This window comes from Salmo trutta, chromosome 3, assembly GCF_901001165.1.
Source record: "Salmo trutta chromosome 3, fSalTru1.1, whole genome shotgun sequence".
Taxonomy (NCBI): Eukaryota; Metazoa; Chordata; class Actinopteri; order Salmoniformes; family Salmonidae; genus Salmo; species Salmo trutta.
The window spans coordinates 20,398,507-20,410,576 of record NC_042959.1 but is presented as its reverse complement, the minus strand read 5'-3'; the positions used below and the strand labels follow the sequence as shown (position 1 = coordinate 20,410,576).

Here is a 12,070-nt window from a genome sequence, read left to right as displayed (position 1 = left end):
CTCGACGCATTCCTTCAGGATTTTGCTCAAGACAGACGGGCATAATAGATAGCTTTAAAAAAGGCACCCGCTGACACACAAACATACACACACACACACACACCCAACCGCACATAGAAACACGCACACACACGTATTGTCTTAACACACTTGACACACACAAGTCTCAAATGTAACCACAGTTCCCCATCCTCCCTTCTCTATATGTCAATGGCGTGACTCTACTGAACTTGATGTTACACAGGTAACCTGCTACTCAGTGGATACATTGTCTTCGTCTCATTTGCATTTTACCACAAAGGCAGATACACGGACAAAGCACAACACAGGTGCTATTCCACTCCTCTCCGACTCTCTCTGACTGGGTGCGGTGGGCTAGAACAATGCTTCTCTCTAGTAAGACAACAACAAGATCAGGCTAAAACAAACCCTCTCAGGCCCCGTCCTCTGGAATGCAGCAACAGACTTCTGGACGAGGGTCTATTATTAAAAATCTTTTCATCACGCTGAAAGGGAGGGAAAGTAGCTTTGACGTTTGACGACCTCATGAATTATTCATACTTTTGCTATTAATGTATGTATAATTAATCACATCTCCACTCACTTGCACACAAATGGAGCCGAAGGAGACCAAGCTTATACAGGCCTGACTGGGATGTTATAGCCTGTGCTTGGCTATTGAGGCTTTTACACTATTACAGGATCAAAACACAAGGGAAATCTGTGTCTGTCTGTCTGTCTGTCTGTCTGTCTGTCTGTCTGTCTGTCTGTCTGTCTGTCTGTCTGTCTGTCTGTCTGTCTGTCTGTCTGTCTGTCTGTCTGTCTGTGTGTGTCTGTGTGTGTGTGTGTGTGTGTGTAACCAGAGATGCCGAGGCAGGAAAAAAAAAATATCCACACCTCTTCATCTTTTCTTTTCCTCAATTCATTAGGATGAACAGTTGGCGATTGTTTTCAAACAAAATGGGCAAATATTTGTTCCGTTTCACACAGGAAGGCAGAGAGAAAGATCTGAAATAGAGAAAGACTTGAACCAGGAAGTAGGAGTATTGTGTTGACATATCTGTTTCATTGTGTTTCCTCCCTCGGTAGACCGGTTGTATAGTTGGGTCAAAACAATGCCGACGACACCACAACACATGTGGTCAAGGTCAGTCCTGTGTTTGATTCACTATTAGTCTGCCAATGCTTTTCTGTAGTTGTGCCCCAAATGGCACCCTATTCCCTACATAGTGAATTACTTATGACTAGAGCCCTAGGGGCCATGGTCAAAAGTAGTGCACTATATAGGGAATATAGTACCGTTTGGGACACAGTCTCTCTGTGTGAACATAGTAGCAATACCACAGTGCCTGCTGACACAAAGAAGTGGGAAACTCCATTTCTTAGCTCAGCTTTCAGAAAGCCATTACTACATTCCCTCCTCGCTCACTTTCATAATAAGATTGATTCCCAATTGTGGCAATTTGAGTTTGGGGGCTGAATTGACAGGTGATGAAGTGAAATTATGTCGAGGACGTGGCAGGTTATTCATCAGACGTGCCCTCTTGTCACCATAGATCGACCGTAATTTGAGTTTGCTGGTTGACATTAAATGGTAACAACTCTAACCCTTGTATTCATCATATGGCGCACTTCAGAAAGAGAATGTGTAGTCTCATCCACTAGTTCCATGGGTGTGGTGCCTCAGGCGCTCTTTCCCCCCTGTTTACTGGTTGAGCCTCCCTGAGGGGGCTGGGCTTCTCTGACGGAAGAGGGAAATCTATAGCCTAGAAAATGGTACAGCATCAATAGGAAATTCTATAAGTGTGTGTGTGTTTGTGTGTGTGTGTGGTGAAGGGGGGGATATTAGCAACCCATACAGTCTAGATGAGCGTTTCCACCCTCTCTTGTTGGTAAACGCTGCATAACTCCCACTCATACCAGGTGCTATGGTGGTCTGGTGTGTTGTCATGGGTAGTGCCACACAGAGCAAATCTGAGCTGGTTAGGGGTTCTACAGTAGCAGGTCGGTTGTGGCGTCAGCAGTAGCAGTGGTGGCGGGGGCGGCAAAACAGGCATGCAAATCAGAGTTTGTCAGAGCAGCGTTTTTTGGAGAGGGGAAGAGAGAGAGACTTGCGTGACAGAGAGAGTGTGAGAGGCTTAAGGGTGAGTATTTCTTTTCACGATCAGAATGTGCAAGAGCAGGGTGTAGGATGAGAGGCTGCACAACCATAACCACGCACGCACACACACACACACACACACGCACACGCGCACACACGCACACGCGCACACACAGGCACGCGCACACGCACGCGCACATACACACACACACACACACACCTCTCTCTCACTGATCCCTACTAGCTGTCCCCTTCCTGCGGAAGAGGATATAAACAAAATGTCCTTCCCGGGACTCAAGGGACCCTATGAGTAAGCCCTGCTATAAGATGAGTCAACACTGAGACTGCAGACCGAGAGTGTGAAGGACCAAATCAGGCGTGAAAATAAGCCTGATGGAACGCCATCAATCCGTTTTAATTGTGGAAGTTCATGTTTTTTTCTACGTTGATGATGTTGTGGACTATTTTCTTATTTATAGATGTAGTGTTGAAGGAATGGTGTAGCCAGAGGCTGTGTGACTCACTTAAGTGATACAGCCTCGGCCGAGTGTGTCTGCAGAACAACTTGACAGGATTAGAGGCCTGCATCCATGACAGACATGGAGTGCTCCTCTTTCCAGACCTCAATGGCACGTTTTTATTTACCACCACTCACTCAACTCCTCATTGCAACCAAGTCCCAGCAAGGTTTTAGTCATTTGAGTTAAGTGTTTCGCTCTTCTGAAAGGAATTAAATGGCAAACTAATGGCCATTTTATCTACAGCGCCGAAAACAAGGACACGGCACAATAATGAATAATTTGCGGCGAAAGTGTGGTGCTTCAATTAGTCCACCATTTTTTTGCATCCCTCCCTTGTGTAAATGCTAATTGCATTGGTTGATGTATCGGGACTTGACAGTGATAAAAAAACTAAAAAAACATAAATTGCTGAGGCGGTGGTGTGACAAGATTTCTATCATCTGTTATAATTTTTTCTATTTTCCTGATACCTTCTGAACTGGCCTGGTGTTTGTATCTGCTCCCAACCCGTCTTTTCCTACACACACACACACGCGCACGCTCACACGCTCACACGCATTCACAAACACACACACACACACACACACACACACACACACACACACACACACACACACACACACACACACACACACACACACACACACTCTCTCTCTTTCTGTGTGCCCCCTTCACCCCCATATACAATGAATACACTTGCATCCGTACTACGGAACCAATTGTCACACTGGGAAGGAAGACAAATCAAATCTCACGGCAGCCACTAAGCGGGGAGATTGCTTTTCCTCTCTCTGCTGCGGGAGTAAGAGCGCCACAGAGGAGGATCCCACTAGTGCCCCCTTCACAGGAGGAATCGAGGGGAAATGTGGAGGCCTTAGGGCTGGAGCTAGAGGGCTAGGAGATAGAGAAGACTCCTTGGGGGTAAAGTGTCACCTATCTCCCTCCTCCCTCATTCCCTCCCTCCATCCCCCCTTTCACTATGACACCACCTATCAGTCACACGGCAACAGAAAAATGGCCCGCTTTTGTTTAACTCCCCAAAACGCTGCAAACCTACTGTCCTCCTCTTCTCCAGACGAAACAGAACAATAATTACGGGGATAGAGTAACTCCGGTCATCAAACTGGGGCCACTCAGATCACAACAACACATTATCCAACCTGATTAAGTACCATTTGCGGTGGCCTCGCGGTAGTTAAGCGGGCCTCTCCTCATCCTCCATCGGCCTGAAACTCAACCTCAGAGCGAGAAATATTGACATGTCCTCCTCTGGCTTTTGAAATCCGGTCATCTACAGTAGATAGAGGTGGATGGTACATTTCTTTACAGGAAGCCACCCTGCTAATGTATCTGTCCGTATTCTGCCTCAGAACGACCCTCTCCAGAGTGCCTCCTTATCAATGCACTAGGCAAGGTTGTGCACTTTTCTGTTTTGTGTTTGCCTATGTGATAATAGAGGAAACCCACAGAATCAACGTTTTTTCCACGTCATTTCAACAAAATTCCATGTGGTGATATTGAATCAATGTGGGAAACTGATTGCATTTGCAAAAAGGAATCAAAGAAAAGGAATTTCATAACTTTTAACCTCAATAAATGTTTTATTGATTTCATGTTGAATTCATATTAGTTGACAACTCAACCAAATGTGAATAAAAAATAGACATTGAACTGACGTCTGTGCCAGTGGGGATGCACTCACTTTATTGCCACCGATTTTTCTGATGAATAGAGTCCCTTGGGGGAGCACGGGTCCATGTAAGCTGTTCTAGTGTACAGTTGAATGACAGATCAAATCATTTTGAGGGCAGAAGACCTAGAATAACTCATTTCTGGGAACCACATTTATTCCACCAGAATTTCTGGGGACCACATTATTATTTTAATTTTACCCCATCCCAAATCTAATGACAACCTTAAAATCAGGACATTTCTATATTTACGTCAACAAATAACCTTAAATTCATTGCATTTTCATCTTTTATCAAAATGAAAAGAAACCAATAAATATATTTACTCAATAAAATTGTATTTTTTTCATTATCTTTCTCACAAACATTTGTATATTGTCCCATACAAATAATAATAACAATAAAAAAATGGAATACCACTCTTAAGGGGTTACAATGACATGACTTGTGGTGAACACTGAGCAGTGCATTTTGGGAAATGCAGTCTTTATGACGTAGCCCAGTGTGTAGATAACTAAACCACCATAGAGCCTAAGTATCATCCCTCCCTCCACCACTCCTCTCAGGACTACCTTCCACCACTCCTTTCAAGACAATCCTCCACCGCTACTCTAGGGACTACCCTCCACCACCCCTCTCGGGACTACACTCCACCACTCCTCTCTGGACTACATTCAATGCCATGCTTGCTATTCCAAACCAATTACAGGGCTCGATCCAGAGTAAGATTTATCAGGAAATGTGTATCTCTTTAATAAAGTTTTCCCCTTGTTACTCCCACATTAGCTTCTCACTGAATGCCCGGGCTAGATGGAGATCAAGACATTATAATGAGGGCTCACTGGGACCGAAGTGGAGCACAGGTGGCGCACTCCACCAAAAAAACACATGATACGATATATATTTATATATCTACATACAGTGCGTACACGTCCAACCCCGGTAAGACTAGCGAAAATAATTGCAGACACCCAATTACGTTTGATATTAATGGAGTCAAGCCTGACAGGAACAAAGGAGTTTTGTTCTCTATCCACTGCTTGTCGAGCAAACACGCCATGGTGCGCTCTGAATTAAGGGCAGCTAATAAAATGTTAATTAAAATGGCTTTTTACTAATTATCTCCTTGATAACAATGAGTTAAAGTTTAATTAGACGGAGGGGAAAAAGCGGCCCGCCGCAGCTAACTGCTAACCTTCAGTGCGTCCAGATGCATCGTCATCTCTCAAATCTCAATCAGGAGGCCGCCTGCCCTGCCGTCTTCGCTAATTACAATATTATCTCGCTGCAGAGGTAATTAGCCAGCGTGGAGGTGAGACGACAAACAATGGCCTTATTTGGCCTGTGATTGAAGGTATTTTGGCAGGCCTAGTCTACTAGACAGAGGCGGTGGAAAAAACAAGACATTTAACCCACAATAACAACTGTGACTTACATTGGTGTACAATTAACCATTCTAGTACACCAGGGCTATTCAACTGGCGGCCTATGGGCCAGAACTGACCCATTTACTAATTTAGACTGGTGGTTGAGTTATGAAAATTAATAAAAGTCTGCAAAAAAATCCCTGCCAAAATCCAAATTTCAGTTCCAAAACGAGGAGCACTATTTTGGTTGTCTATAGTGTGGTTCCTCAAGGTTTCTAGCGCCTATGTGGCATGTTGATCATTTTTTCTTCATATGAATGTGGCTCTAGAATTTGAATGGTTTAAGCATTATGACCCCATTCCTGAAAGCTACGACTCTCAGAAACACGTACGTGCCTTCTGTTTCCATCTCTGATACACAAGGACTCGTTAGAAGGGAGTGTGACAAAAAACACCTAATGACTGAGGGAAATTATTTCAAAGCATAACTTCAGACTGGAATTTGTCAGTACCTGATTTTACCTATCTTTGTGTTATTTATTGAGATGCTTAGTTTTCAGATCATTTTAAAATGACCTAAGCTTTTAATAGTTGTTTAAATAAAATGTAAAAAATGGTGAGTGAGCATTTTGCCCTATCAAATGTTTTGGTTGCACCTTTACTCACGTTGGTTTAGTGCCCTCCACTTCTTTTCTAATTAACCCCCCCCCCCCCAGACGTTTTTACATCTGGCCCCTATAAGAATATAGTTGAAATAGACCTGTTGTACATTCTTAGAAAAAATGGTTCCAAAAGTCTTCTTCAGCTGTCCCTGTAGGATAAGCCTATTTGGTTCCAGGTTGAACCCTTTTTGTTTCCAGGTAGAACCCTTTTGGGTTCAGACAAATGGTGCGCATCAATGGATGTAACGTGATATCTAGAAATGCCTATATAGGAAAATCCCCCTAATTTACGGTCTGCAATTAGTGGCCTCTGCCCTGAGATTGTAAGGTTGCGAGTTCAATTCCTGAATGAGTCATACCAAACACTATAAAAATGGGACCTGTTGTGTTTCTGCTTGGCATTCAGCATCAGGGAGATAGATTGGGGGTAAGGCCCTGTGATAGACTAGTGTCCTGTCCAGGGGGTTTACTTGTACACCAAGCTGACTCACGCAACAGAAACAGGAGATAGGCTCCTGGCCTATGAGCTGTTCCGGCTCGCACAAGACAAGGCTACTTACTTATTTTACACTTCTGTGAACTAAAGTACAGTACTTTGTTAAAGCATGGAAGTTCCTCTAAGAACAATGCTAGCGCTGATACCTTTATGATATTTATGATAATGCTTGCATTGTGTTTGTATTTGAAGCTCAGGGAGAAAATTCCAGCGTTACTAAAGAGTAAAACAAACACAGACACATGCATTTACCTAGCATTAACAAGCTGTTCCATTGTTTCAAAGACCACAACGGGATCACAGGGTGCTATTTTGGGGTGGCAGGTAGCCAAGTGGTTAGAGCGTTGGGCCAGTAACCGAAAGGTTGCTAGATCGAATCCCCGAGATGACAAGATAAAGAGCTGTTGTTCTGCCTCTGAACAAGGCAGTTAACCCACTGTTCCTAGGCCGTCATTGTAAATAAGAGTTTGTTCTTAACTGACTTGCCTAGTTAAATAAAAACATTTTGGGTCACAGGGTGCTATTTCCCACAGGTAACACTACCCCCCTCCCCCCTCTCTCACTCTCTTTGCTTTTTAATGAAGCGTGGGGGCATGTTTTATGGGGTGTTTTTAAGTCAATCAGGATGTCTCAATAAAGACCATCAAAAGCCTCTCTCTCTCTTCTGCATTGTGGTTTCTGCCTCAACCTACACAGGTTCAGCTGGAGAGGGTGGGGATTAGGTTTCACCGTCTAACAAGGCGAAAGCAAAACTCAAGTGCCATTTTTAATCCAAATCTGTTTGGTCACCCTGCGTTGCTGCCTCGCTGCCTCCCCGTTGCACACGGCTCCCCGCTCCCCTGAACAGCAGGGCCGAGCCGGCAAGAAGTGTCCCTCATTTGATAATCAGTGAGTTCGCTCCACCGCCTGCATTAACCTCGTTCATCTAGGGGTGATTCTTTTTTCAGGATGTTTGAGAAGTAACACTTCCTCACCGGATGGGAGCCATTGACTGTCTCTCTATCCCTTTATCTGGGATGTAATGAGTCCATGAGAGGAATTTCTCCCTCTTCCCACAGGAAAACAACTGCATATTATCAAAGTATGTTGAAAGGGTCAGATCAAGGAGTTTTTTATGGGCCGCCTGGGGATGTCCTTTGAGAGTGCCTTTGATACCCTCTTGACATGTTATCTGGATGTGAGTGGATGTTGGCCAAGCACAAAGGACTACCTGTTCAATGTCCCCTCTCTCCCCTGTCAGTACTCTCCTCTCTAACTCACTACAACAGTCTTCTATACATGTTGGGGGATTTTATTTTTATGTTGAATGCTGGATTCCTTTTACTGAGTAGATTCTCACCAGACACAAGGGGATACCTCAACGTCCTCTCTCTCCGCTGTCAGAGCTCCCCTCTCCCTCAACCTCTTTCTAAAAATATGTGTGAAGTTAAAAAGTTAAACGCATGATGCCTTGGAACTATGTGGGTCAGAGATCCATCATATGCAGATTCTTCCGTGCTGGATTTTCATCTGCTATTGCTCAAAGTTAAGATTCCCCCTGGTACGCTCTTAATTTCTTCTTTCCACACTTTTATTTATTTAATATTTATAGATTCCAATCTGCTCAAAAGTGGTTGAGGAGAAAGAGAGAGATCTAGAGAGGAGAAAAAAGGGAAACTTCTCTTCCTCCTCTCTCTCGCTCTATCTCTCAGCGTGATGCACTGTCCTCCCTAATGATCCCATTTTGAAGACTGTGGTCTGACGGAGGGAGGGAGAGGATGGAAGGAGGGTGGGAGGGAGGAGAGGCCCTGCTCACTGCAGCACTTTCCTCAGCTCTCTCAGCTCCTAGTCTGCCTTTCTCTCTCCCTGGGTGTGCTTTGAAAGAGAATGGTTTCTGCCTTTGAAAGCAGAGGCTCGCTCACCAGCCCTTTGTGTAAAATAAAATGTATATTGAAAGGCAATTACCGGTGTAACATTATTTGGTTCCCTACGTAATTAAATGCATCTCTTCTGTGTTTTTTTCTCTCCTCCCCCTCTTCCCCCTCTTTCTCCTCTTCCCCCTCCTCACCCAATCTTCTGTTATAGACGGAGAACTATATCGACTCCAGCTACGTAAACAGCCGAGCACACCTTATCAAAAGGTACTTCTCGATTAGACAATTTTATTCTTTTAGCTATCAATCATTGTGACCCATAATTGTCTGATGGTATTGGCTGCAAATGCATGAGTGCGCATGTTGTGAAAATCAGTGTTTGTTCTGTGTATTCGATACAAATTGACAGAATCAAGAATACAATTTGGAATTCAACTCTAAAATGTTCCCTTCCTGCCCTGTTAGGTCACCTGTATGACTCTCTATCTTCACATCATGAATAATTCTACCCATTCCCATTAAAAAACTCCTGCTAAATCGCGGCTCTTAAAACAACTTACACATCACGATAAATAAGATTAAAAGAAATCAAATAACATTTTTGCCGGGAAAGTGATTTCAATATATGGCAAGAGGTTCGCAGCGCAGTTGGATCTCAGTGTATAAAAATACATCAGCTCAATGCTGTTACGAAAGTACCAATAATGAAGTTAATTTGTCTGCCATTTTGAGAACATTGAGCTGAGCACAAGTGTTGTCTTTGTGAGGTATTAGTAATAGTGCATTCCTGAGTCCACCTGAAGCAGGATATTAGGGGAGTTAGTGGTTCTGAGGGGGGTAGTGTAGACAACCCTAATAACGGCCTGCAGCGATTCGGGGGGGGTTGCAGCCAGGACTATAATTCCCCCTTTTTACCTGCAGCTATGAAACATTCCAACCTCCCTTTGTTTGAGCCCATCCCCATTTGAGATTCCCTGTGTTTATGTAAACAAAGCGCCTGAGCGGGGCCTCTGCAGCACACTACAAAGCTATCCCCCCTAGGAGCATGTGGGCCTGTGGTCTGGGACAGATGCCATAACACTGATAACATCAGAGAGATGTAGAGCCATCATTACCACCACTGCACTCCCTCTATCTCTCTCCCTTTCCCAGGCAGGCTTCTCACAGGAAAGATGGGAACTGCTGCTGCTACTATTTCTTTTCTCTTTTCTCTTTTCTCTTCTCTTACCTTCTCTTCTCTTACCTTCTCTTCTCTTTCCTTCTTTTCTCTTTCCTTCTCTTCTATTTCATTCTCTTCCTTTTCCTTCTCGTCTATTTCCTTCTCGTCTATTTCCTTCTTTTTCATTCTATTTCCTTCTCTTCCATTTCCTTCTCTTTTCTTCCCTTCTCTTCTATTTCCTTCTATTCTCATTCCTTCCCTTCTCTACTGTTCTCTTCTCTTTCCTTCTCTTCTATTTACTTCTCTTTCCCTCTCTTCTCTTTCCTTCTCCTCTCTTTCCTTCTCTTCTATTTACTTCTCTTTCCCTCTCTTCTACTTCCTTCTCTTCTCTTTCCTTCTCTCCTCTTTCCTTCTCTTCTATTTACTTCTCTTTCCTTCTCTTCTCTTTCCTTCTCTTCTCTTTCCTTCTCTTCTATTTCCTTCTCTTCTATTTTCTTCTCTTCTCTTTCCTTCTCTTCTCTTTCCTTCTCTTCTATTTACTTCTCTTTCCTTCTCTTCTATTTACTTCTCTTCTCTTTCCTTCTCTTCTCTTTCCTTCTCTTCTATTTACTTCTCTTTCCTTCTCTTCTCTTTCCTTCTCTTCTCTTTCCTTCTCTTCTCTTTCCCTCTCTTCTATTTACTTCTCTTTCCTTCTCTTCTCTTTCCTTCTCTTCTCTTTCCTTCTCTTCTATTTACTTCTCTTTCCTTCTCTTCTCTTTCCTTCTCTTCTCTTTCCTTCTCTTCTCTTTCCTTCTCTTCTATTTACTTCTATTTACTTCTCTTCTCTTTCCTTCTCTTCTCTTTCCTTCTCTTCTATTTACTTCTCTTCTCTTTCCTTCTCTTCTATTTACTTCTCTTCTATTTCCTTCTCTTCTATTTACTTCTCTTCTCTTTCCTTCTCTTCTATTTACTTCTCTTCTATTTACTTCTCTTCTATTTCCTTCTCTTCTATTTCCTTCTCTTCTATTTACTTATCTTCTCTTTCCTTCTCTTCTCTTTCCTTCTCTTCTATTTCCTTCTCTTCTCTTTCCTTCTATTTACTTCTCTTCTATTTCCTTCTCTTCTATTTCCTTCTCTTTCTTTCTGTTCTCTTTCCTCTCTCACTCTGCTACATGTTGATGTACATGTATACATTCACCCCCTCCCTCAATACCAGTCTTGTTTGCATAGCACAATTTGTTCCAATGGGGTGGCAATCAAATGAATGGAATTCATGCATGAGCTATACAGCTGCTGATGGCCTTTCTCCCCTGCCTCTATTCGCTGTAAGCCCCGAACAAGACAGATGCAATCTGTGAACATACTGTATGTGCGCATAGCATTTTCTATGCCCCTTTGATTGAACAGTAGAGAGTGATTGATTGCATCCCATTTTAAAGGCCCCCTCCCTTTTTTGAAAAACAACACAACGGCAGCTATGACACTTGATTTGCTATAAAGCTGAAGGAAGGGCTTTCTCTTACATTCTCTTTCCTTCTCTTTTCTTCTCTTCTCTCATTTACAAGTGATATTCTTAATGAATCAATGGGTATATAATAATCTCATCAATTTAAATGATAAAAACGTCCGTCAATGTCCAGAGTGGGTCTTTAAAGTCACAACGGTTCACACTAGCGATGCCCTTGAAGTCAGTGCATCGGCACCCACGCTGTCCCTTTTAGAAACAGCCTGCAGCCTCTCTGCTCCGCTATCAGCCGAGTAAAATAATGGCCTCTTAATCCCAAAAAGCCCCAACAGAGTTTATCTGTGCCTCCACCACCAACATCACAATCACCACCTTCCGATTACTGCAGGAGTAGCAAGGTTCTGTTCCCTACACTAATAAAATGTGGAAGGCTGTGAAGTCGTGTCCTTTATATAGCTGAGGCCAGAGTTAAGAGGAGTCCTCCTGAAGATGCCTATCATCTTTCTCCTTGTGTCAACGTTTCCAGTGCCTCGAGAGCTGTGTGAGAGTGAAGGATGCAGAGAGACACGTTCATTTAGCAGTCAAGGAGGAAAGAGTGAAAAAGGGAAAAGATTGAGAAAAATGTAATAAAGCAAAGAAAGAAAGAGCAAAAAAATAGATCTACAAAGAGAGAGAGAGAGATTGAGGGGGAGAGGTGCTGAAGGAGAAAGGAGAGAGCTTCTGATTGAAGTTGATGTGACAGGAAATCAACATTCTCTCCTCCTCTCCCTCCCTCC

The 12,070-nt window shown here is 43.3% G+C and overlaps 1 protein-coding gene across 6 annotated transcripts in view; it reads left to right on the top strand.

Annotated features, from left to right (window-relative positions):
* The window catches only part of pcdh19 (protocadherin 19), a 101,765-nt gene that overhangs the window by 42,298 nt on the left and 47,397 nt on the right, over positions 1-12,070 (top strand). For all 6 annotated transcript variants that reach the window (XM_029726037.1, XM_029726022.1, XM_029726013.1 and 3 more), the window contains exon 3: positions 8,903-8,958. In XM_029726037.1, coding sequence (XP_029581897.1) covers positions 8,903-8,958 — 56 coding nt within the window. The remainder of the gene's footprint in view (positions 1-8,902; positions 8,959-12,070) is intronic.